General features: G+C 35.9%; 1 protein-coding gene across 4 annotated transcripts in view; it reads left to right on the top strand.

The window, feature by feature from the left end:
- Positions 1-19,772, top strand: part of LOC139123209 (pro-neuregulin-1, membrane-bound isoform-like) — a 70,712-nt gene that overhangs the window by 36,911 nt on the left and 14,029 nt on the right. The window contains exons 2-9 of one of the 4 annotated variants that reach the window (XM_070689316.1): positions 1,435-1,588; positions 1,938-2,047; positions 7,462-7,612; positions 7,978-8,123; positions 8,812-8,914; positions 13,093-13,236; positions 17,141-17,211; positions 17,623-17,725. In XM_070689316.1, the coding sequence (XP_070545417.1) occupies positions 1,435-1,588; positions 1,938-2,047; positions 7,462-7,612; positions 7,978-8,123; positions 8,812-8,914; positions 13,093-13,236; positions 17,141-17,211; positions 17,623-17,725 (982 nt within the window). Of the gene's footprint in view, positions 1-1,434; positions 1,589-1,937; positions 2,048-4,599; positions 4,935-7,461; positions 7,613-7,977; positions 8,124-8,811; positions 8,915-13,092; positions 13,237-17,140; positions 17,212-17,622; positions 17,726-19,772 lie in introns of those variants that run through there. The other 3 variants (XM_070689318.1, XM_070689319.1, XM_070689320.1) reach the window with 3 other exon arrangements.

Here is a 19,772-nt window from a genome sequence, read left to right as displayed (position 1 = left end):
TTTGTTTTAATTCAAAGTAACTTCCCAGGAGAGATGTGTAAATTCCATGATCAGAAAAAAGAGTGAGAAAGAAATTGCATGTGAAAGAGAGGAGCTGCAGCCTGGCATTTTCTAAAAGAATTCTTGACACCTACTTAATGGAAGTACACCACTGTGACTTTTACAAAGCACCTTGTATCTTTGCCAAGATGGGTAGCTGGCACCTGCAAGTGAAACGAAACAGCACTTTGCTTGCTGTTGATGCATTTATTGCATTATCTGAACTTTTCCAGAATATCGACCTGTCACCAGAAAACAAGATTCAAAATAATCTCTTCTCATGAGTTGAGCAATCTGGTCAATGTTTCAAGTTTCACTTTTTTGAAACACTGCTAGGTGCCCTTCAAAATTACGCAACTATACACCCCTCAGTGTTTAATACTGTACTCAATGCAACTTTCAGAGATCAGTGCTTTTGCTCTTTGTAATTCTTTTTCATCTTTTTTTTAATACTGTAGATGAATAATCATGACATCTTTTATAGATTTCTTAGCTTAGTTTTTCCCACCTAATGATCAGTGCAGAATAGCAAAGGATAAAAATCTTGCATAATCTATTTGGAAGAATGACTTGATTTCAATACACCCCTGGATTTATGCAAATTGAATCAATTTTATGTACCCTGGCCATGGATGACCAGCATTGCAAGATTGTGAAGGGGAAAGGGGGGTTTACAGAAATTTTGTAAAAGTTTATTGGAGCTATTGCAGGAAATACCTGAGAGCTGTGATTGTCAGATATTGCAACTACTGTAGTTTGTAGCACTATGTGTCGACCATTCAAACAGTCGTGTACTGAAACATATGGATACCATGCCTGTTTTCTCATCACTTCAGTCATACAAAGAATTCTTCTGTGGCTTAATGAAAGTTTTCGAGGTTCGAAGTTGATTAAGAACACATTTTCTGCAGCTCTGTAAATAATAAATCGCTGAAATATTTCAGTATTTTTTGAGTTCTGGAATTTATAGAAGGTGCGGCCGATTTGTACTTTCCACTTGTCTCCTCAGAAGTCCTTTGTGATATAGAAAACAATGGGGTTGGTGTTGTTGCACATAAATGTGAAAAGAAAAATTTCAAGAGTCTTCATGTGCAGGCTTAAACACATCCCAATGCCTGATTCAGTATTCCTAGAGAAATTGGTACTTTACCTAGAGAGATTTTCAAACAACATTCCTCGTTATTAATTCAGATATTCAAGTGGATGATTTAGCTCATATTCTGTCTAGACTTTGCATTCCATAGAAATCAGTGCCAACACTTCTTTTATTTCTACTCATTTTTTATCCAGAACAGGTGCTACTTATTCATGTCCACCTCAAGAGGGCGCTCTTTTGCATTATCATAGAGAGTGGTTGGAAATGAACTATACTATATTTCTCTTTTTTGTCAACAGCAAAGCCGCCGTCGATTAGGAAACAGTTAAGAGATAAAACAGTAAAAGCAGGAGCTAAATTTACATTAAAGTGTCAAGTTCAAGGTCTTCCTCAGCCTACCGTAAGCTGGACTAAAGATGGAGAGGTCTTTTCAAAAGGTGTTAAAAATAGCAAGTAAGTAATTCTTCACAAATTGTTTCATATTATTTACTTTTTTGAAAAGCATAGCATATGTATACAGACTTACCAGAACATACAGTCAAATAGTTGGGATTTCTTGATCAGTATAAGTGATTTGGCCAATCAGCAAGTAGTAGTGTATGCCAGATCTTATATGACATGGTTTCAAAATTTAATTTTCCTGTACTTTTTTTCACACATTACTTAAGGGTCTGATAAAACTTTGCAGTCTTGATAAGTGACTTAAAGTTGGAAAATTATGTCTAAGATGTTTATGAGAATCATTAAAAAATGATGAAATTGATTGACTGATAGATTTTCCGCTCTGTTTTATTACTTGCAGAAAAGGTTCAAGATTTAAAGTTAAAAAGGCCCTCAAAGCTCGCGATGAAGGCGTATATACATGTATAGCTGATAATGGAGTGGAGAGAGTCAACTCTTCTGCTAGAATTAGTAAGTTTTGCTCAAATAATTCACGATATTGTTTGTTCTTGTTATATAGTTTGTTTTGCTTTGATTTGATGTGTTGTGTCTTGGGGGTTTGTTGGGCTATCAGTTACTTACTGTCTCGAGCTATTACTCTTGAACTTTTATAGTACATTTTGATCTATGACTTGAGAAGCTCATTTTGAGGCTCATGAGGAAATTAAGATGTCACCAGCTTATTTTTTTGTGTAAATCAAATGCCACGGATAGTGGCTATTTTGAATTTCAAATATTTGGGTAATTTGTATCGCTAGTACCAAATTTTATACTGTAATGCCTTAATTAGTGTCAGAATTGTGAATTACTAGGCCACGGTTCACATATTGTTGGCTGTGGTATGCTTTTGAACTATTTTCTGTGTCTGTGTGCAATACTCCATGAAAACACAAGTACGGTACTCGTCAATTTATCATACCATTGGTCATGGTCCAGGTAGATGATGTGCAATTATTTCACCCCTACTCTTTGTGAACAGATCCACGATCACCATGGATACCAATGTGTTTTCGGCCAAACCATTTGAGTGCAAGGGTTAATGCCATCAGATGTTACATACCATTAGTATGATATTTGCTTTCAGTGTCCCATCAAGTTAATGGTATAGAGAGTTGATATATTAGACATATTTTGAATACTACAACTTTGCTGTGTCAATGTATCAAAGCTCAACGCGTGCCTCCAAGATACCTGGTGTGGGAGGGAAAATATGGCAGTCACTAAAGAGTGTTGAAAGTCTCTTTCTCTCCATCGATTCTGATTCAAATTCATTGTAGAGTGCTTTGAATGGTTTTCACATCACCCACATAATGTTGAAGGAATCACTCCAAAAGGAAAACAAGCCATGTTTTGATCATTTGTCTGTTAATCATTGAAAAGGAAAGTTGATTGTAACTGTTGCTGGGTTTTATGTGAGATATCTGCTTCTAAAGTGAAAGACTTCAACTTTTGCTCAAACTTTCCTAACAAAACTTCAACAGTTCTCTTACCAAATCAAGAACAAAAATCAGGGGTCACAGTGCAAAGTTTGGTACTAGAGAAACAAATCACCTAACATTTACACGTATCTGAAATTAAAAATGGCCACAGTGTATTTAAACTCTTCAGGTAAAATATATTTCCACTCTTTCAAAAAACTAGGATGGTGAACACTTTTCTTACTTCAACAGCTTTAAAATGAGCTTCCACAAGTGATAGATCAGAAAAGAATTGAGAAAAAATTAGAATTTGAATATATGTCCCTGAGTCAAATTCTGCCTTAATCAAGAAGATCATGCTTGAGTCTTTGAAGTAAATGTGAATTTCATGTTCATTTAAATGGGAATCTTCTAATATACCTGCCTGATCATGCAAAAAGTCAAATCTCCTTACATGACCTTTGACATGACCTTAGGTTGACCTGATGGATGTCAGCGTGGATTTTCATAAAAGAGGACAGGATGCATTTCAAACCCTTGTACATGTAGTTTACTAGTATGTGTTCTGTTGTGACATCTGAATCAAGCTTCATTCTTTTCCTTTCCATAAAATAGCAGTGACATGCAAAGAAACTGAAGATTTTGAAATTTTGTTGATTATTTTAAGTTCAGGTTCATTTGGAAGATTGAAGAGAATGTCATTTTATAGTCCTTCAATTTAGGTTTGTAAAGTTGACAGTCATTTTAACTTGGCAAGTGCACTACTACAAGCATCATCCATGATATGCAATATTCTGGTGGATTTCTTCTGAGAACCTCACTGTCAAAATTGTACTGAAATGAAAGTTCTCATGTATTTCTGACACTTTTCCAAACAGTTGTCCAGAACATTGAGGTTAAAAATTCTGTTCATGGCAGGAACTGGGCGTATTCAAGATTTTCGTCGTATTTCATATGTTTCCTTTCACGATTGAAACTGTGTACTGTCTGTGAATCTTAATGAAGTTTCAGTGTTCTTTAAAGTTTGTCTCCAAGAAAGTATAGGTTTGTTTCCTGTTGACATAGTAATTTCTTGCTGTCCATTGAAGAGGCACTTCCTCAGTGCAGCCTTTTCTGGTGAAATTATTGATCCGTGGGAACCGCTTCCGGAATGACCTTTAAATACAATGCTGAAACGTCCAAGCCTGCATAAAGTTTCAACTATTGAGGTGTGTGATTGTTTGTATGTGATTTTGCGGGAAGCTTGGCACCATCGTTAAGCTTGTAATACTTGGCAAACCTTGCACTGCATTCAGAGTGTTCACAAAACTTGTGCGGTTTCAGAGAAAATGACCTTGAATTTTGCTTGAGAAACCCTGATGTCATGGTTGTAATAGTGATCAGCTGTACAGCCACTCCCTAGATTAAAAATGGAATGGCCCATCTCGGGTCACTGCCTATGATGTCATGTCAGCTGACACTCCCACCTATGAAGGGGCAAAGATCAGAAGCAGTTTTCTCTTTGCGGTTGGTACCTGTATCGGGGAAATCCCACCCAAAGTCACTATCTGAAAGAAGGTGACGTCAGACGCCTACGCTGCATATAAATTTATTCCTTTGACTTCAGCTGACAGATCTAGACAGGACCCTTTAAAAAGAATCACCAAATGTACAACCACCTGATTATATGTGTAGCTGAGTTGACGGCTGTACATATACACTAGGTGTTACAAATAACTTGAACGTTGCACCAAGGTTAGACTGCCATTTTTCAATGAGTTCTACAACCCTCCGCAACCTCAGCTCAATAAGTGTGCCAGTTGTGCTCATTGCGTCTCTACTGGCAACTTTTGGCTATGGCTTCGGAGTCACCATCACCGAAGATTTCTCAGCTGTTCAGCCGATTCAGAAAGAATTGCTAACCACAACTGCCGTGATTGAGAGTGACGATGGATTCAAAGGTAGGAGGGGGCATCCTATGAGCTGATATGTGTGTACAGCGTACCGGCATTCCGACCATTCCGACTGCCTACCTGCATTCCTGTCTGATTATGTTATGTAGGACACCCCCACTGCGGTGTTTTTTTCCTTGGCAACAGAGTACACATTACTCGGATATTTCAAACATTTTCCAGAGACCTTTCATTTTGTGGGCAGATAAGAGCTAGTCCCAAAACTACTATGTTTTCAGAGCTTTTGAAGTGTCTAAAATTGACAATACAAAATGAAGTCACCACAGTGTCAGAACGTCAACACGCAGTTGTTTGTGTACTTGGTTCTAAAAATATGTCCTTGCAGAGTCTCTGTTACATCATACTGGTCTGACTGTCTTTTGATAAGAACATCTCAGTGTGTATTTTTAGCAGAGTTATTCGTCATTTGTATACACATGTATGTGTTTTCATGCCAAGATTATTTTGGCATGGTTACTGTAGAATGACTCCTTGATTTTTACATGTTCATTTCTATATTCCTGTAATATATTCCTGATAAACCTGTTCTGCTTTTTGTAATATGTGTTTGAGAAAGCACTCAGTAATATTTGTTTTTCTAGTGCATTGTGATTAAGGTAGTTCGCACCTTGAAATTGCAAGACAATCTTTTGCTGAAAATTTCCGCAAGGAAACTTTAAACCACTCCCTTTCAAAATCAAAAATAGAAGTCAGGGGTCAGCGTGCAAACTTAGGTACTAGGGAAACAAATTACCCAGTTTTTACCTTTACTTGGAATTAAAAATGGTCACCATTCCTGTGTTAACTCTATTAGGAAAAATGACAATTTTTGAATTTTACAATATAAGCTGAAGAAAACTTTCATCATGCCGTAGGCTTTAAACACATATAAAATGAGCCCCCACATGTGGCAGACTTAAAAGCCTGGTTTTGTAAAAAGTTTGAGTGTCTGAATATCCTGAGGCACATTCTTTCCTTGATCTGTAACTGAAATCCCAATCCCAAATAAGTTCATGTGTTGATTAGCATTACAAGATTGTAGCTAAATGCAAATTTGTTAATCATGATATTTCGTGACTGTCAGAGCTTCATTTAGGTAGTGGGTTTGATAAATGTGAAGGAAGTCTTGGAAGTGTTTGAGGATATTGAAATGTCAGAAACGTCTGTTTGCCAGCAATTTATGGATTTATTCAGGATCCTTCCTTTTGATTAGACTGCAGATTTTTTCCATTCATACAATAATGGTTTGAAAGACTGGGTCAAGGCCATTGTGTTGGGGTTTGTCCTCCACCTGTACATACCAAGTATAAGATGTTTGAGAATATGCCAAATGAAGTGGGGCATGGTTTACTGTTGTGAGAAAGCATCCATGCATCCATTTCATATGCAGATGACTGGATAATGGGTATATACAGTACCATATGTTTACCCAGGGTAATTGGTGAAACCACAAAATGTGAGGGGGAGGGATGGGGCTGGGATTTTTTGCTGTAGGTGGCTGGTCTATAGAGATATGTTGCATAACAAAGCTAGCCTAAAAATGAAAGTATGACAACGCAACAATAAAAAGCAATCTATTGCTGTTCTTTGAAAAAAGTGAAAGTGTTCATATTAATAAAGATAAATAGTGACTCATTCTTCATGAATAATTTGTAAGTTACATGACCTGATCTTTAATGTGATGGAAGGTGGGGGTGGGAGGATACATGCAAGTTGATCACAAGCTGGTATGCTCCTTTCAAATTATGTTAAGGAAGAAACTACACACTGACGTGTCTTCACATTAAATGGCACCGTGCGTACATTGTCACTTTCAGGTGAAGTACAAACATGGCAGGTAGTGTTTCAATAAATCATGTCTTGGTGGAACTGATTGCTTGAAATACCAGATAAGCAGGACATCTAGGCCAAGGTTGACCAAGGAATTACAGACACTGTTCTCTTTCTGCCAGACTTTCACATGGATCATAAATTCTTGTATTTGGTTTAATGTATCCTGTCAGTGGCTGCTTGTACTTTTTTACACCCATTTCTTCCAGAACAATTGCTTGTTTTTCATGCCCCCCTCCCCCCGCAAAAAAATGATAAATTTATCATATGTTTTATGAAGAAACTATCCCACTGAAAGAAGTTACCAAAGACTATTCTTATTCTGTGCCAATTTGGCAGTGTTTGTGTCAGATAATGTAGGCTGGAAGGAATATTGGTCACCAAGCCCCAGGAATTTGAACAATTGCAGTTCAGGCTGAAAAGGGAAATCTGTTTGATGGTAGGAGGCGGCTTTGTTGTGACTTAGAATTGGTGGAGACTATTCTTGTAAATACTTCAAAGCAGTGGAAGAATGCTGAATGCATGGCTGGTGTAAGAAGGGTTATATGGAATGTTTGAAAGATGGCTGTAATGATTGTCACTATTGTAAATCAATCATAAGCCATTCTTTTGTTGCGATATCAGTGATTGATGTGAACAGAAAATGCAAGAAGAATCTTGTATAGTCTCTTTTTTCGACTGACCTTTTTCAATTTTTTGCTTTCAGACATCTGCGATTTAACTTGTGAGAACAATGGTGACCTTAATCTCAAAAAATGCAGTTGTTCTTGCAAGGATGGCTGGCAAGGTGATCGCTGTGAAGAACCAGCTCAAGTGTGCGACAAACGCTGTCATCATGGCAGGCTAGACAAAAAAAAGTAAGAGATATGTAGAAAGTTTTTAAGTTTTTGCCTTTGTTGTTTTGAGTAGGGCAGATGGACTTTGTAAATGGAAATAGGTGTGAACAGATTACGGATTAGTAAAGATCTCACTGAGCAAGTAGCCTGTGGAAACTGCTTGAGTGTATATACACTGAGAATGAAACGTTTTATCTTATATGACATGTATGCGTATCAGGCCATAAAATTCATGAAGATTATATACACCAATATTTATCTTATGGGATCAATTTGTACTACCATGACAATTGAGAAGACAGGGTTTTGCCAAATTTACTATGTTTATGAGATAAAATTTTATAGCGAAATTTGTTAAAATGGTTACATTTGTGTTTTTTCAATAGGTGTGAATGTAAGTGTCGTGAAGGCTATGCAGGAGAATTTTGTGAGGAAGAAACGTGTACGAAGATGTGTGGGGACCATGGACAACTTAATGTTCAAAATTGTACGTGCATGTGTGATCAGGGGTGGAGTGGTGATACCTGCCAAGGTAAGACCTACAGAAGCAGATCCGTTGAGCTAGGCCATAGGAAATTAGTAATATTCTTTCAAGCAGTATGCGCCTTACAATTGACAGACTTAAACTCTTGCTCAGACTTTCCATTAGAAAACTTTAAACGATTCCCTTTGGAAATTTGGTATCAGAGAAACAAAACACCCAATACTTACTGACATTTGAAATTCAAAATGGCCGCCATCCCTGTATTAACTTTATGGGGGAAATTAAATTTTCGATTCTCATGAAAATAAGCTTGTGAAACTGTTAGTTACTCCAAGAACTTCAAATGAGCCCCCCAATCGGTAGACTAAAACGGTATTGCGTATTAAAGTTTGACAATCTGAATATCTGTCCCAGACGTGCATTCTACCTGAATTAAAATTGTCATCACTGCATTTTGCCAGTTGTTGCTTTTTGTAGTCGGAACTCCTCAAAGCCTACATCATTACATTTCTATGGTATGTTGTAGCGGTAGGTGTTACCAATGATCAAAGCTTTATTGGAATGTTCAATTGATTTTTCTTTTTATGAGTTTTTGAGTAGAATCATGTATCTATCATCAAAAGTAGACTGATACATGTTAAAATCTGATGAAATTATTCATAAATACCAAAATTCTGTTAGCTTACACACAGAATTTATACCTATTCACATTTTTTGTCTTTCCTTCGTAATACAGAGCTCAGTTCTCATCTCGAACCCTGCAAAACAGAGGACCATAATTTTTGTCTGAATGGAGGGACATGCTACAATATCATGGATATCAACCAAAAACTTTGCCAGTAAGTACAAAGCCTTTTCCTTATCTTCTCCTTACGTTGGCTTGGTTGACGCCAATGTCGTTAGGACAATGGGGTCAAGCATTGTTGAATTCAAATGTTGCTGAAACTTTTAAATATGCGGGAAAAGGAAGAGAAGCTAGATGGAAAATATGGTTCTGATTTATTAAGGCGTTTGGATTTGTTTTGGATAAATGTTGTATGGAAACACAAGGAATTGATTTAGAGGATTCAATAAAAAAAAACGCTGTTTTTATCTAGCATCTTTTTTTTCTGCAAATCATTTTGAAGATGTTCCATTGTCTGCCATACATGTCACGTTGACAGAAATGCAGTTTTTTTCAAATCATTTTCTTCTCCACTGTGACCAAAAGGCCTTTGGTTTAGTAAAGCATTTCAAATCAGCCTCGAAAAAAGATCACGGCTGATGTAAATTTGTAATGTGTAGGTTATTTCAAAGTTCTAATCAATAAGACAATGGCACAATGTTCAAAGTGTTAAAGGTATACAGTCACCTGTAATCTAAATATGCCCATATATGGTCAAAGGGGCGTTCCTTGATATTCAAAATGCCCATGTGAGGGCGCTGTTTTTAAAAAGCGGCCACCCGCTTAAAATCTGTGATTGGTTAGATTTTCTCTTTCCATGGTAACTGTAGCAAAATTGGAACAGGTGACAGTATACCTTTAAGTTCAATGATATATTTTGTGAGGATATTGCTAGCATGCAGAGATTCTGTGTTGATGGTGATCTCTGATATGATATTTAGCTGCAACCGTTGCCTTGATGGGATGCTGTGTACTATTGTCTAAAGAGGGCAAGTATTATTTGCTTTACTGGAAATGAATTGTGCAATCCAAGGGTGAACAAATAGACTGTTAAAGAAGGCAGCTTGCCAATAAACCAACAGTGGATTTAATTTGTCAGATGTTAAATTCAGTACAATTTTGGCAGATTTGGAGAAAAAATAAAATCAGAGGTGTTGAAATATTTTGTTTTCAAGCTCATGACTGTGTAATTATGGTCACCTTTGTCCATTCTTGGGAGCCAATCTCATGCCAGTCGTGATGCGAATATTGTGGGTTTGAACAGGGAAGGGAAGGCAGTGATCATGTGACCAATGAGGTCATGTGATAGGCATGCCATATGATGCAGTAGTCCGAGCACTGCTCTTAGTATTGTCAAATGATTCCTCTGTTGATTTTTCATGCTATTGTCTGGATGATTGGTGTGATCTGTGTTCAGTGCTGTGTCTGTGTGCGTGTGTGTGTGTGTGTGTGCAAATGGTGTTGTGCTGACTGTATTTCAAACGATGATTTTACTCTTCAATCCAGCAGCTCATCTTCCTGTCTACTATCTACACACATACATATAAGCAGTAATAAACAAAACATTTTTATCATGTCTGCGTTGATCATTCATTCATTTCATTTCAGCATTTTTTCCAGGCACGCTGACAATATTTGTGTAACTTTATGTGTTAACAACATGTTTTAGGGGATAATAATTTCATATTCATTCATTTCACCGGCATTTTGCTGGTAAGATTAAATCAACTGGTGGTTAGTTTGGGGCCAGTGCACTTTTGGCCTTTGAACTTCCGATTTGAGGTTTGCTATTTTTCTTGATGTGCTAGATAACAGCTTGTCCAAAGGAACACAAGTTCAATAATTTTTCGTCAGTAGACGTAAAGTAAATGTACTGCCTCAACTCAATCAACCAGTTGAAATTTTACCAGCTATACATCGCAAAGAAGCAAATTTTGTTAATGTAATTGGGGAAGACGTTTCTTTCTTGACATTAACTTAAAATAAGCTTTAAAGAACTTTAAAATATACTATTTAGTGTTGAATGTTTTTACTAATTCAGAATGAAAAATTTTTTACTCCTCTTCTTCAATTATAATGATCTCCTCTATACTTTTTAGTCTCATTTCTGTGTATTTTTGCTATTGCATTCTGAATCATGACGTGACAATCCACTGAACGGACTGCTTGCTGCACTTTGCAGCTATCGTTTCTGCAAAATATATCTGAAACATTCACGTCGGAAAGTATGCTCTCAAATTTTTTTTAATTGGTCTAAAAGGTCAACCCAGGTTTGAACTTTGCCTTCAGAATGTGATCGACTTATTGTGTCGTCACTTCAAATCTTAAAGTATAACAATTATGATCTATTTTACTAACAGTAGTGATATTTTAAAGTTTACCGTTAACCCTATACCCATGTCTGTAAGGTGAAGGGGCTTTTAAGGTCATATGTCATCAGCTTTCTTTGTATAATATTGGGCAACATAAACTTTATACTTAAATCTCTATTGGTCAATTCATGTCATGTGACCAAAAGATCAAAGTGAGGCCATTTAATTAAATATTCAACAAGTAGACCATGTGATATGAATAAGCCAATAGAACAGGTGTTTCAGATCTTGCCTTCTCTTGTACTTGTGCCATGGTGTCGGAAGTCAGTTCTCTTTGTCAAAGGAACGGATGAAGTGAATGCATGAGCAAGTAAATTAAATGTTCTTTAAGGAGATTAAAAGGTACTCTAATTGTTATTTCAACTAACTTTTGTCTCTCAAAAAAAAAGTTTATTAAAAACGAGTGAGATGAGGTTGGATGATAACTAAGCCGCACTTTGCACCAGCTCCTTCACAGTAAGTCATCATATTTCAGTCTTCTTTATGTACAATAAACCTGGCACTGGTCATAATAACTAAACCTGCAGTCAGGAAAAAAATACAGTTCACAAATTTTGAACATCTGCAGTTCCGGGACCTATATAAACCACAAACATGCGGAAAATCAGATAAAAATGTATTTCAGAAAATGAACTTTTGCAAAATTGTCATAATGGACAGGCAAGATGATATTTGGGATTCCTAATGACTGTATTTCCTGGTTTTTATAATGCTACTGTGTAGTTATGAGATCATGTACTTGGCCGCCATACCCATTGATATTTTTTTGAAGATGCACTTTTTTCAGTCAAAATTTTCCCACACCGCTGGAATCAATCTGCATGCCTGCCTGCTCTGGTGATTTTTTACAATTTTTTTAAACTGCTTCAAAGGTTTGAAATTTTTTCTGTGGTTGTTTTTTTTTTCTGGGGAGACTTTATTTTTTTTCTTGCTATTTGCGTGAGGTGTTGCTTGCACACCACAATTGTCTTGCTTTCATCTGCACTGTAACCCCAACCTGACCCCTGACCTCTGACCTGTCAGAAGTCTGCACATTTCATGTGATGTCTGTTTTAACACATTACACAACTAAAGTGCAGTTTTCTAATAACCGTAGTGCTGTTAGAACTTATAAGAAAAAAAAAAAACAAAAACAAAAACTTACCCTAACAAGAACAGAATTCTTGCTTGAAATTCCACTCTTCATTTAGTATATTTTCTTCCTTCTTGATTCAAAATTGTGACATAATCGAATCAGTTTCTTTCTATATTGTGCTGATCAATATAGTTAGAATCTATTGGCTGGGAATTTATCTCATCAAAAGATCTTTCTGAACTCTTTTTTTCTCTTTTCCTGTCACCTTTACTTCTTCTATCAAGTTTGGCATTATGTCTTAATCAAAATTCCAAGGAAAACTCTTTTTACATCGTGTTTATCCCTTTTGTGTTTGGACCATGAGGCAGCATGTATAACTCTGGGGTATATTTTTTGGGGAAGTTGGAGTTTTGAAAATTTGGCCGATTTTTTTTCTTTTTTTCCCTTTTCTTTAATTGCATGTCACTCCACAGTTTGTGATGGTTTAATTAGGGATGGTGGTGTTGATATGTTGAAGTAGCACATGTGTATGTTTTTTTTATGTTTTTGTCCCTTGCATGTGTTTCTCACTCTACAAAGCCTGCACTATGAACTACCCCATTTGATGGCCCTATATACCCCCTAGGTGCATGTAGGGAAAGAGTTCAAAAACAAAGTGACAAGGGAAGTTTCCGGTAGTAAATTCAGATTGAACTGAAAGAAGCATTACTAGTTTTTGCTATCCTAAGTTCAGAGCAATCTGCTAAAACACTCCCCACAAATTTGATTCAAATTTGTATCCCAATCCAAGCTTTGCCTACGCCATAGATCATTCTCCTTGCAGAAGCTATCCTAGGGGGTCTACAGTGCCCTCTAAGTGAGGGTATTTATAGTGCGGCCCAGTTCTGATCTCATAACCCCTCACAGGTGCAAAGAGAATTATATGGGTCCGAGGTGCAAGTTCCCCAAGCCAATAGACAGACCTCCTGATCCCACCAACCCCAATTGTGATTACTGCTTGAACGGAGGCCGTTGTGAATACTATGAAGGAGTTGAGGAAATTGTCTGCAAGTAAGTACAGAGCCGCCGAGCTGGAGATTAGGGTGCAATAAAGCTAGACGGACACAACAAGTTATAAGAGAAGGTCTAGATGGAACTCCTACAATGCTGAAACTCAGAACTTTTAAACATGTTTTTACAAGGGTATTATTTTCAGTCATGAAATTAGGTCAGAAAAGTTCAAAAAACTACTAGGATGCAAATTTCATTTGCAAACTTTGCTATCACTACACGGGCATTTTGTAAAATTTTCATTCTGTTCGATCACATTTTCACAGCTCTGTCATATCATCTGATAATCATGTGATAGTCATGTGATCACCACATCATATCTTCACAATCCATGATAGTGCTGCTCTAAAGCATTACCTATCGACAACAATTTTTTTAAGTAAAAATTTTGCAAGGCTTATTGAGCTGATTTTTTCCGTCAAAAATTCTGATCGTCTTTACACAAACTCATTATCTCTTTTGATCAGTGCAATGGTCAATTTCATGGCTGGAAGCGCCCTCTGTGTTATCACATGAAATATACGCTTTATAGTTTCTTTGTTTTGGTTTTTGTGAAACAAAAAAACTATGTACTTCTCCTGCATATAACTTAAAGCTGCCTGCATCTTTCTTTCTCAATAGTGCCTGTAGTACATTTGACAATGGAAAATGGTATTCTACTTAATTGTGAGCAAAGATTTCATTAATTTTTAAGGTCTGCTGTATACAGCTTTTATTTAGGAGTGCAGCCATTCCTTCTAGTGCAATGCTACCAGTTTTTCTTTTGTCGTCTTTTTTGTTTTTATTACTTTTTTTACCTCAGTGTAAATATTGTACAGTGACATCCTATTTTTTTATTGTTATTTTATTTTAAAATATGTCTTGTGTAAAGTAAGGACGAAAATTAATATTAAGTATGCCTGTTTATGTTTTAATGCCACAGAAGTGCTTGGTCGCCAAGGCTTGGAGATACGGTGCGATATTTTTATGGCATTGATGTCAAATTCTTTGTATTATAAATATAATAATATTATTTACACATGCGCAGTGGTAACACCAGTCAAATTATAATCCTGTTTGTCCATCGCAAGGATATACAACAAAACTGTTAATTCAAATCTGTTGCATTTCATTGGTTCGAAGCTGGAGAGTGGAATTATCTGTACATACATATATATATTATATATATATATAAATATATATTTTTTGGTTATGTTGCGTCTGAAATTTTTTCAAGGTGGTTTTCCAAGTTGCGCTCTCTTTGTAGTTGAGAATAAGTTTCAGATAAGACTTACTTTCGCAATGAAAGTACTGAGGTGCTATGGAGTCTTGACAAATGCTGTTGTTGGGAGAGCAACACTTTCTGACTGTTTTGCCATGAACTGTGAAAAATTCCGACAATCTGTTTTTTTAAAGTTTGATAAAAAACAGGAAAACGAAACAATAGGTCATTGTAAGGAAGTATTATGATGATTTAGTTATTTGAAGGAAGACATTGGGCACCATGGTAACTAGCGTAATTCCCACTAGTGCTCTTGCCCGTTAGATTTGATATTTTCTGAAAACGTTTCAAATCAAATTTTTGTCATTTGAAAATCAAAAAGTAACTTTTGACGGGTTGAAAATTCAGCCTAACTGAATGATAAAGGATTATAGTGACAACTACAACTTGTTCATTTACAGATTGTCCTGTTTTCAAATATTTTCTATCTGTGATAAAAACAGGTGATGGAAATACAATTTTGCTAGTACAGCTCATATGTGTTCGAATACAGAGTACACAATAGGTATAGATTTAACAAACATGCTTTTTTTAGGGTGGCACAAGAGGGTATTTAAAGTAGATATAGTGAACTCACATTTAGCGGGGTACAGGATTGTTTAGTTATGAACACAGTAGCAAAGAAATACATTAAGCTGAATTGAATGCACACAACAGTAGGTAGTTCATTTCATTATACACATAGAGAAGAAAACAAAAGCACATTCATGTAGATTTTCTTTACCCCTAAAGATTGTAGGAAGAGTAAAATGTTTTTATTTTTGTAAAAAAAGTTACCTTTGTACTTAAGTTTTGTTCTTAATTTCTGACTGACTGATCAGTTTCTTCTGGTTCTCTGTAGATTAGTGTGTCTTCACCTTCAGACAGTTAATTTATTTATTAGCGATGTGTCCAAGAAAATAATTTAACATCTTTGTATCCAAAAAATCCAAGAATATCATAATCAGAAAGTTTGTCAACTTTGAGCGTTACCTCACAACTATGTACTTTTTGCATGGTACAATTATTTATTTGCAATTTCATTTAAACTCATGTAAGATCATTTTAAAAGATGCCACAAATTTTCCGTCTTTCCAAATAACTGACTGTTGGCCAATACTGCACTGAAAAATGGTTGCTAACAGTTGTTTTTTGTACCTCTTGGCTGATGAGCTTTTATTGCGTTATCATGCTGCTTCTATAACCTGCATCTGCTTGGCAAAAATATCAACGGCTACCATATAGCATTGCCTGTTCCTGCTTCATTGCTAAGTTCATACTCTCTATCATATATCACTAGTTCTAAAGCCACATAGTCTTGCCTCTACTGATATTTAAACACTGCACAAAACATTGAAATATAAGATATCACAAAAATATTCATTTTTTATGTTATTTTTTTTTTAATCGAAAAAATTAAATTAGCACTAGAAAAACTATGACACACCTAATCTTTGGAATGAATCCCCTTTTATCCTTCATAACCCTTCAGCCCTTTCACCACCATGGTTTGACCCAAACCCATTGTTACCAATGGTGATTGTGGACCTGTTTACAGGAAATTGGGGGTGAACAGGTTAAAAAAATGAGTCATATCACCAATACACTTTAAACTAGCTTGTCTGAAGCTTTGGTCATTTTCCCCATAAAATCAGAAATATTGAAAATTTGGTGCGGTTTTTAAAATGATCAGAATTCTTCATTTTTCATTTGTGTAATTGTTAAAAAAAATTAGGAATTCATACATTTATTGACTGACTACAAATCGTCTGTATATTTTCAAGATGGAGGCATTCTACTATTCCATAAGAAATCAGAGTCTGAGATTAATATTGAGATATGGCAAGCTTATGAACATGCCATTTTCTCAGATACATTCCATCCATAAACTGCTACAAATTTTAAATTTTTTTCCCAAACCTTTGCTTTATTGGATTGAAAATCCTGTATACTTGCCAGAAATATTGCCATGGAAACCCACCCTTCTCTTGCCCAGACGCTCCATTTCTATTGAATAGTATTATTGCTTCTGTCATTTTTATTTTGAGAGCAATGTTACAACGATCAAGAATAAAATTCACTTCTTGTATTTCCAATCAGTATTTTATTCATGATTATTGCTGAGATCTGTAGCATTCGAAGTCCAACTTTAATGTCATAATTTTTCTACCTGATTTTGTTTTTTTTTCTTCCCCTAAAGAAATAAAAACCCCATATTTTTCATAAAAAATAATCTGCGTACAGGAAGTAATGTTTCAACAATAGGTAAAATAAAATTATTTGTCTTACATGTATGTGTATGTGTGTGTCATCTATGTTCATTGTTCCCATGATGCTTTGTCATACAAACCAATCATCCCGCACTTGTCTCTCTTCTCACAAAGGGGCGGAGAGGGTTGCTATTGAAACTCATCACCATGGTTATTAATGTTGTCTCATCCTGTCTTGCTTTTTCTTTATTCATAGGTGTACACTAACCATTGTCTTTTTTTACTCATTTCACATATATGTGACAAACAACTGACGGGTTTTGGAGCTGGTTTTCAAGTTTGTTACTTACTTTACTGCACCAGTTTTGTTTTTTTATTAATATGGCACAAGGCTCTGGAAATTCCTCTAACATTTGCACAAAATCTTGGTTTGTTTCTTTTTGTGTCTTTCTAGTTGTCCAACTCCTTTCACGGGAACCCGTTGTCATCTTAAAGATCCACATGCTATCATCGAGCCGCTGAAAAGTAAGTTATCAAGTTGAAGTCATTTTGCTCTCCTGTCAAGAAAAATCCCTAATGATTCATAGATCAACAAAAATTCCCAATTCTTCTATTCTAGGTGATAATCGTATCTGTTCAGTAACGGTGTTGATGTTTCATATTTTTTCTGTTCTACACACCTGTTGCAGCATGTATTTGTTTATACGTAAAGATGTAAAAGATTGTCATGTTATTTTTAAAACCAACCCAACCCAACACTGATATGTGTTGCCATAGTAACAGGTTATTTATCAATGTAAGCATGACGCATTTTAGTTTTAGTTTTCCAAAATTGGTCTTTTTATTTTGCTTGTAGTAACCCCAGCATGAATTCCCCCTTTAACAGTTTTTATTTGAGTAGCTTACACATAGTTTTTGTTATGTTTTGTGCACTAGGAGCCCAGGATTTATATACCAAGCGAATTATCACTATTGTTGGAGTTTTTGTGGCATTGTTGGTGCTTATCATCATCTGTATTGTGGCATGGTGTAAAGCAAGGTGAGAATGCCACTCATAACCAATCACAAGTCTGCAAAACACTCACGTGACCATCACATGATCAACAATAGGCTGTCTTGATTGGTGTTTGATGTACTAATCAAATAACAATATAGGTAGCCATGTTGGGTCTCTTTATGTTTGTGTTCACGTGTCCAGTTGTTTTTGTAGGCTTTGGAAAGATTTCTGTTATTACATGTAATCAGAGTTTTCATTTGTTGTTGCGTTATGTTATGTGGCTATGCCTCTTTTGATTGGATGCTATCTTTGCATGATTTTGACATTTTTTTAGTTTTATGCAGTTTCTTTGAACATTTTTTAGTTTGCAAATTTCCAACTAGAAGTTGGCTTCATCTTTCGAAGATCGTGTTTTAAGTCCATGTTTCTGTTGTGAAATGGAGTTCAAACACCATACCTAAAGTTTCACCTGGAGCTGTAAGGATAGAAAAGCTATGAAAGTTGGCATGGCAATCATAACGTTTTCAACTCAAAGCAAAATCTATATGATAGAACCAAGACTTGCATTTCTTCAGAAATCCCAAAACCCAGGGATGTAATCTATTTATAACTGTCATACATCTATATTCAACCAATCAGAACATGTGAATTGCGTACGTTGTTCAAAAATGTGATGTTGTGAATGTTTCATCAAACTGTAAACTTTTCTACGGCGAAATGCATATTTTGTGGAGAACATGATAAAAAGTAGTTTTGAATGTGTTTGCTCAGTCTTGTGACAATTTGTTAATGGAATTTCATCAATTAAATTGGTGTATAAGAAGAAGGGTACTGATTTACAAATTTTCAACTTCTGCACGTTGAGAGGATAATATTCCAAATTTATATATCATATCAGAGGACAACATGCATTTACACAATATTTCAAAGTTTGTGTATTGGGTGGATGATGTTTCAAATTCTGTATATAGGGAATACAATATTATACATGTGTCAAATTTTGCGGCTGTGCTTCAAATTTTAAATTTGCAAATCTTGTTATATTGGTGTTGAATTAATCAAAAAGTCATCATCATCTGATCTTTTCCATTTGTTTGCCGGAATTCGCTGTATGCAAATATGTAAAATTTGTCAAGACTGAGTCAACTGTAGCCATATGTATTTTAACATACTCAGTTCCACCTTGTGTCGCTGAACTAAAATACAGGGTTATGCCAAAGCAGTGTGATAGAATGCTAAGCTGGCAGTGTGGGGTTGATGGTGGGATGGGGTAAGCAGAGCTGTGACTTGGGGATTGAAGGTTTGATAAAGATAAACACCATTGATACATTTCACAAGATATATTCAACTCAGTTTTGTGTTCTTTTATGTTCACAGGTCAGATAAGAATCCTCCTTCTTGCTGTAAGCGCTATTGTAGTCCCTTTAAATGTGGCAAAAGCCAGGCTGGCGGTAATGGGTCAAACTCACAACCTGTACAAGTATAAATCATCATTGTGATATTTGTTGGAGGTGAAAAGGGGGCATAGGTATGAATGTAGTATGAAGGAGAGTTGCTGTGGTCATACAAATATTTATTTATATACGAGATATACATCTTTTACTAATATTTCATATCTGACATCCAAAGTCAGATAATGTACAGACATGTCTTATAATAACAAATGTATATTTGAAATTTTTAGTAGATAGTATTATATTTCATTTACCGTTGCCGTTTCTAGATAAGCATTTGATAATATACATGTATATGTGTGGTATGAAAGTAAGGGCCACCCTGGCAACAATGACCAACCCTTCTGTTGAAGAATCTTGGAGTAGAAAGTAGGAACTGACTCATGGGGATGGGGATAGGGGGTCCTCTTGGGTTTAAGAAAAAAGGAACGAGTTACTAAAAAACGAAAAAAAAAACCCGAAAAAAAAAGCCAAATAGTCAAGGAGCGATTGCTGACATGCCTATTTCTTGAATGGTAACTCAGTGGTAGCCTGTTACTCCATTGAGTCAAAACTAAATGTAAAGCAAAATTCACCGGAAAATATGAGAACAAATACGCATTTATTCTGAGTCTTCAAGAGATGTTGTGCTTTCT

The sequence above is a fragment of the Ptychodera flava genome, chromosome 22 (assembly GCF_041260155.1).
Source record: "Ptychodera flava strain L36383 chromosome 22, AS_Pfla_20210202, whole genome shotgun sequence".
In the NCBI taxonomy this organism is placed as follows: domain Eukaryota; kingdom Metazoa; phylum Hemichordata; class Enteropneusta; family Ptychoderidae; genus Ptychodera; species Ptychodera flava.
This window is presented reverse-complemented; position numbering and strand designations above follow the sequence as displayed.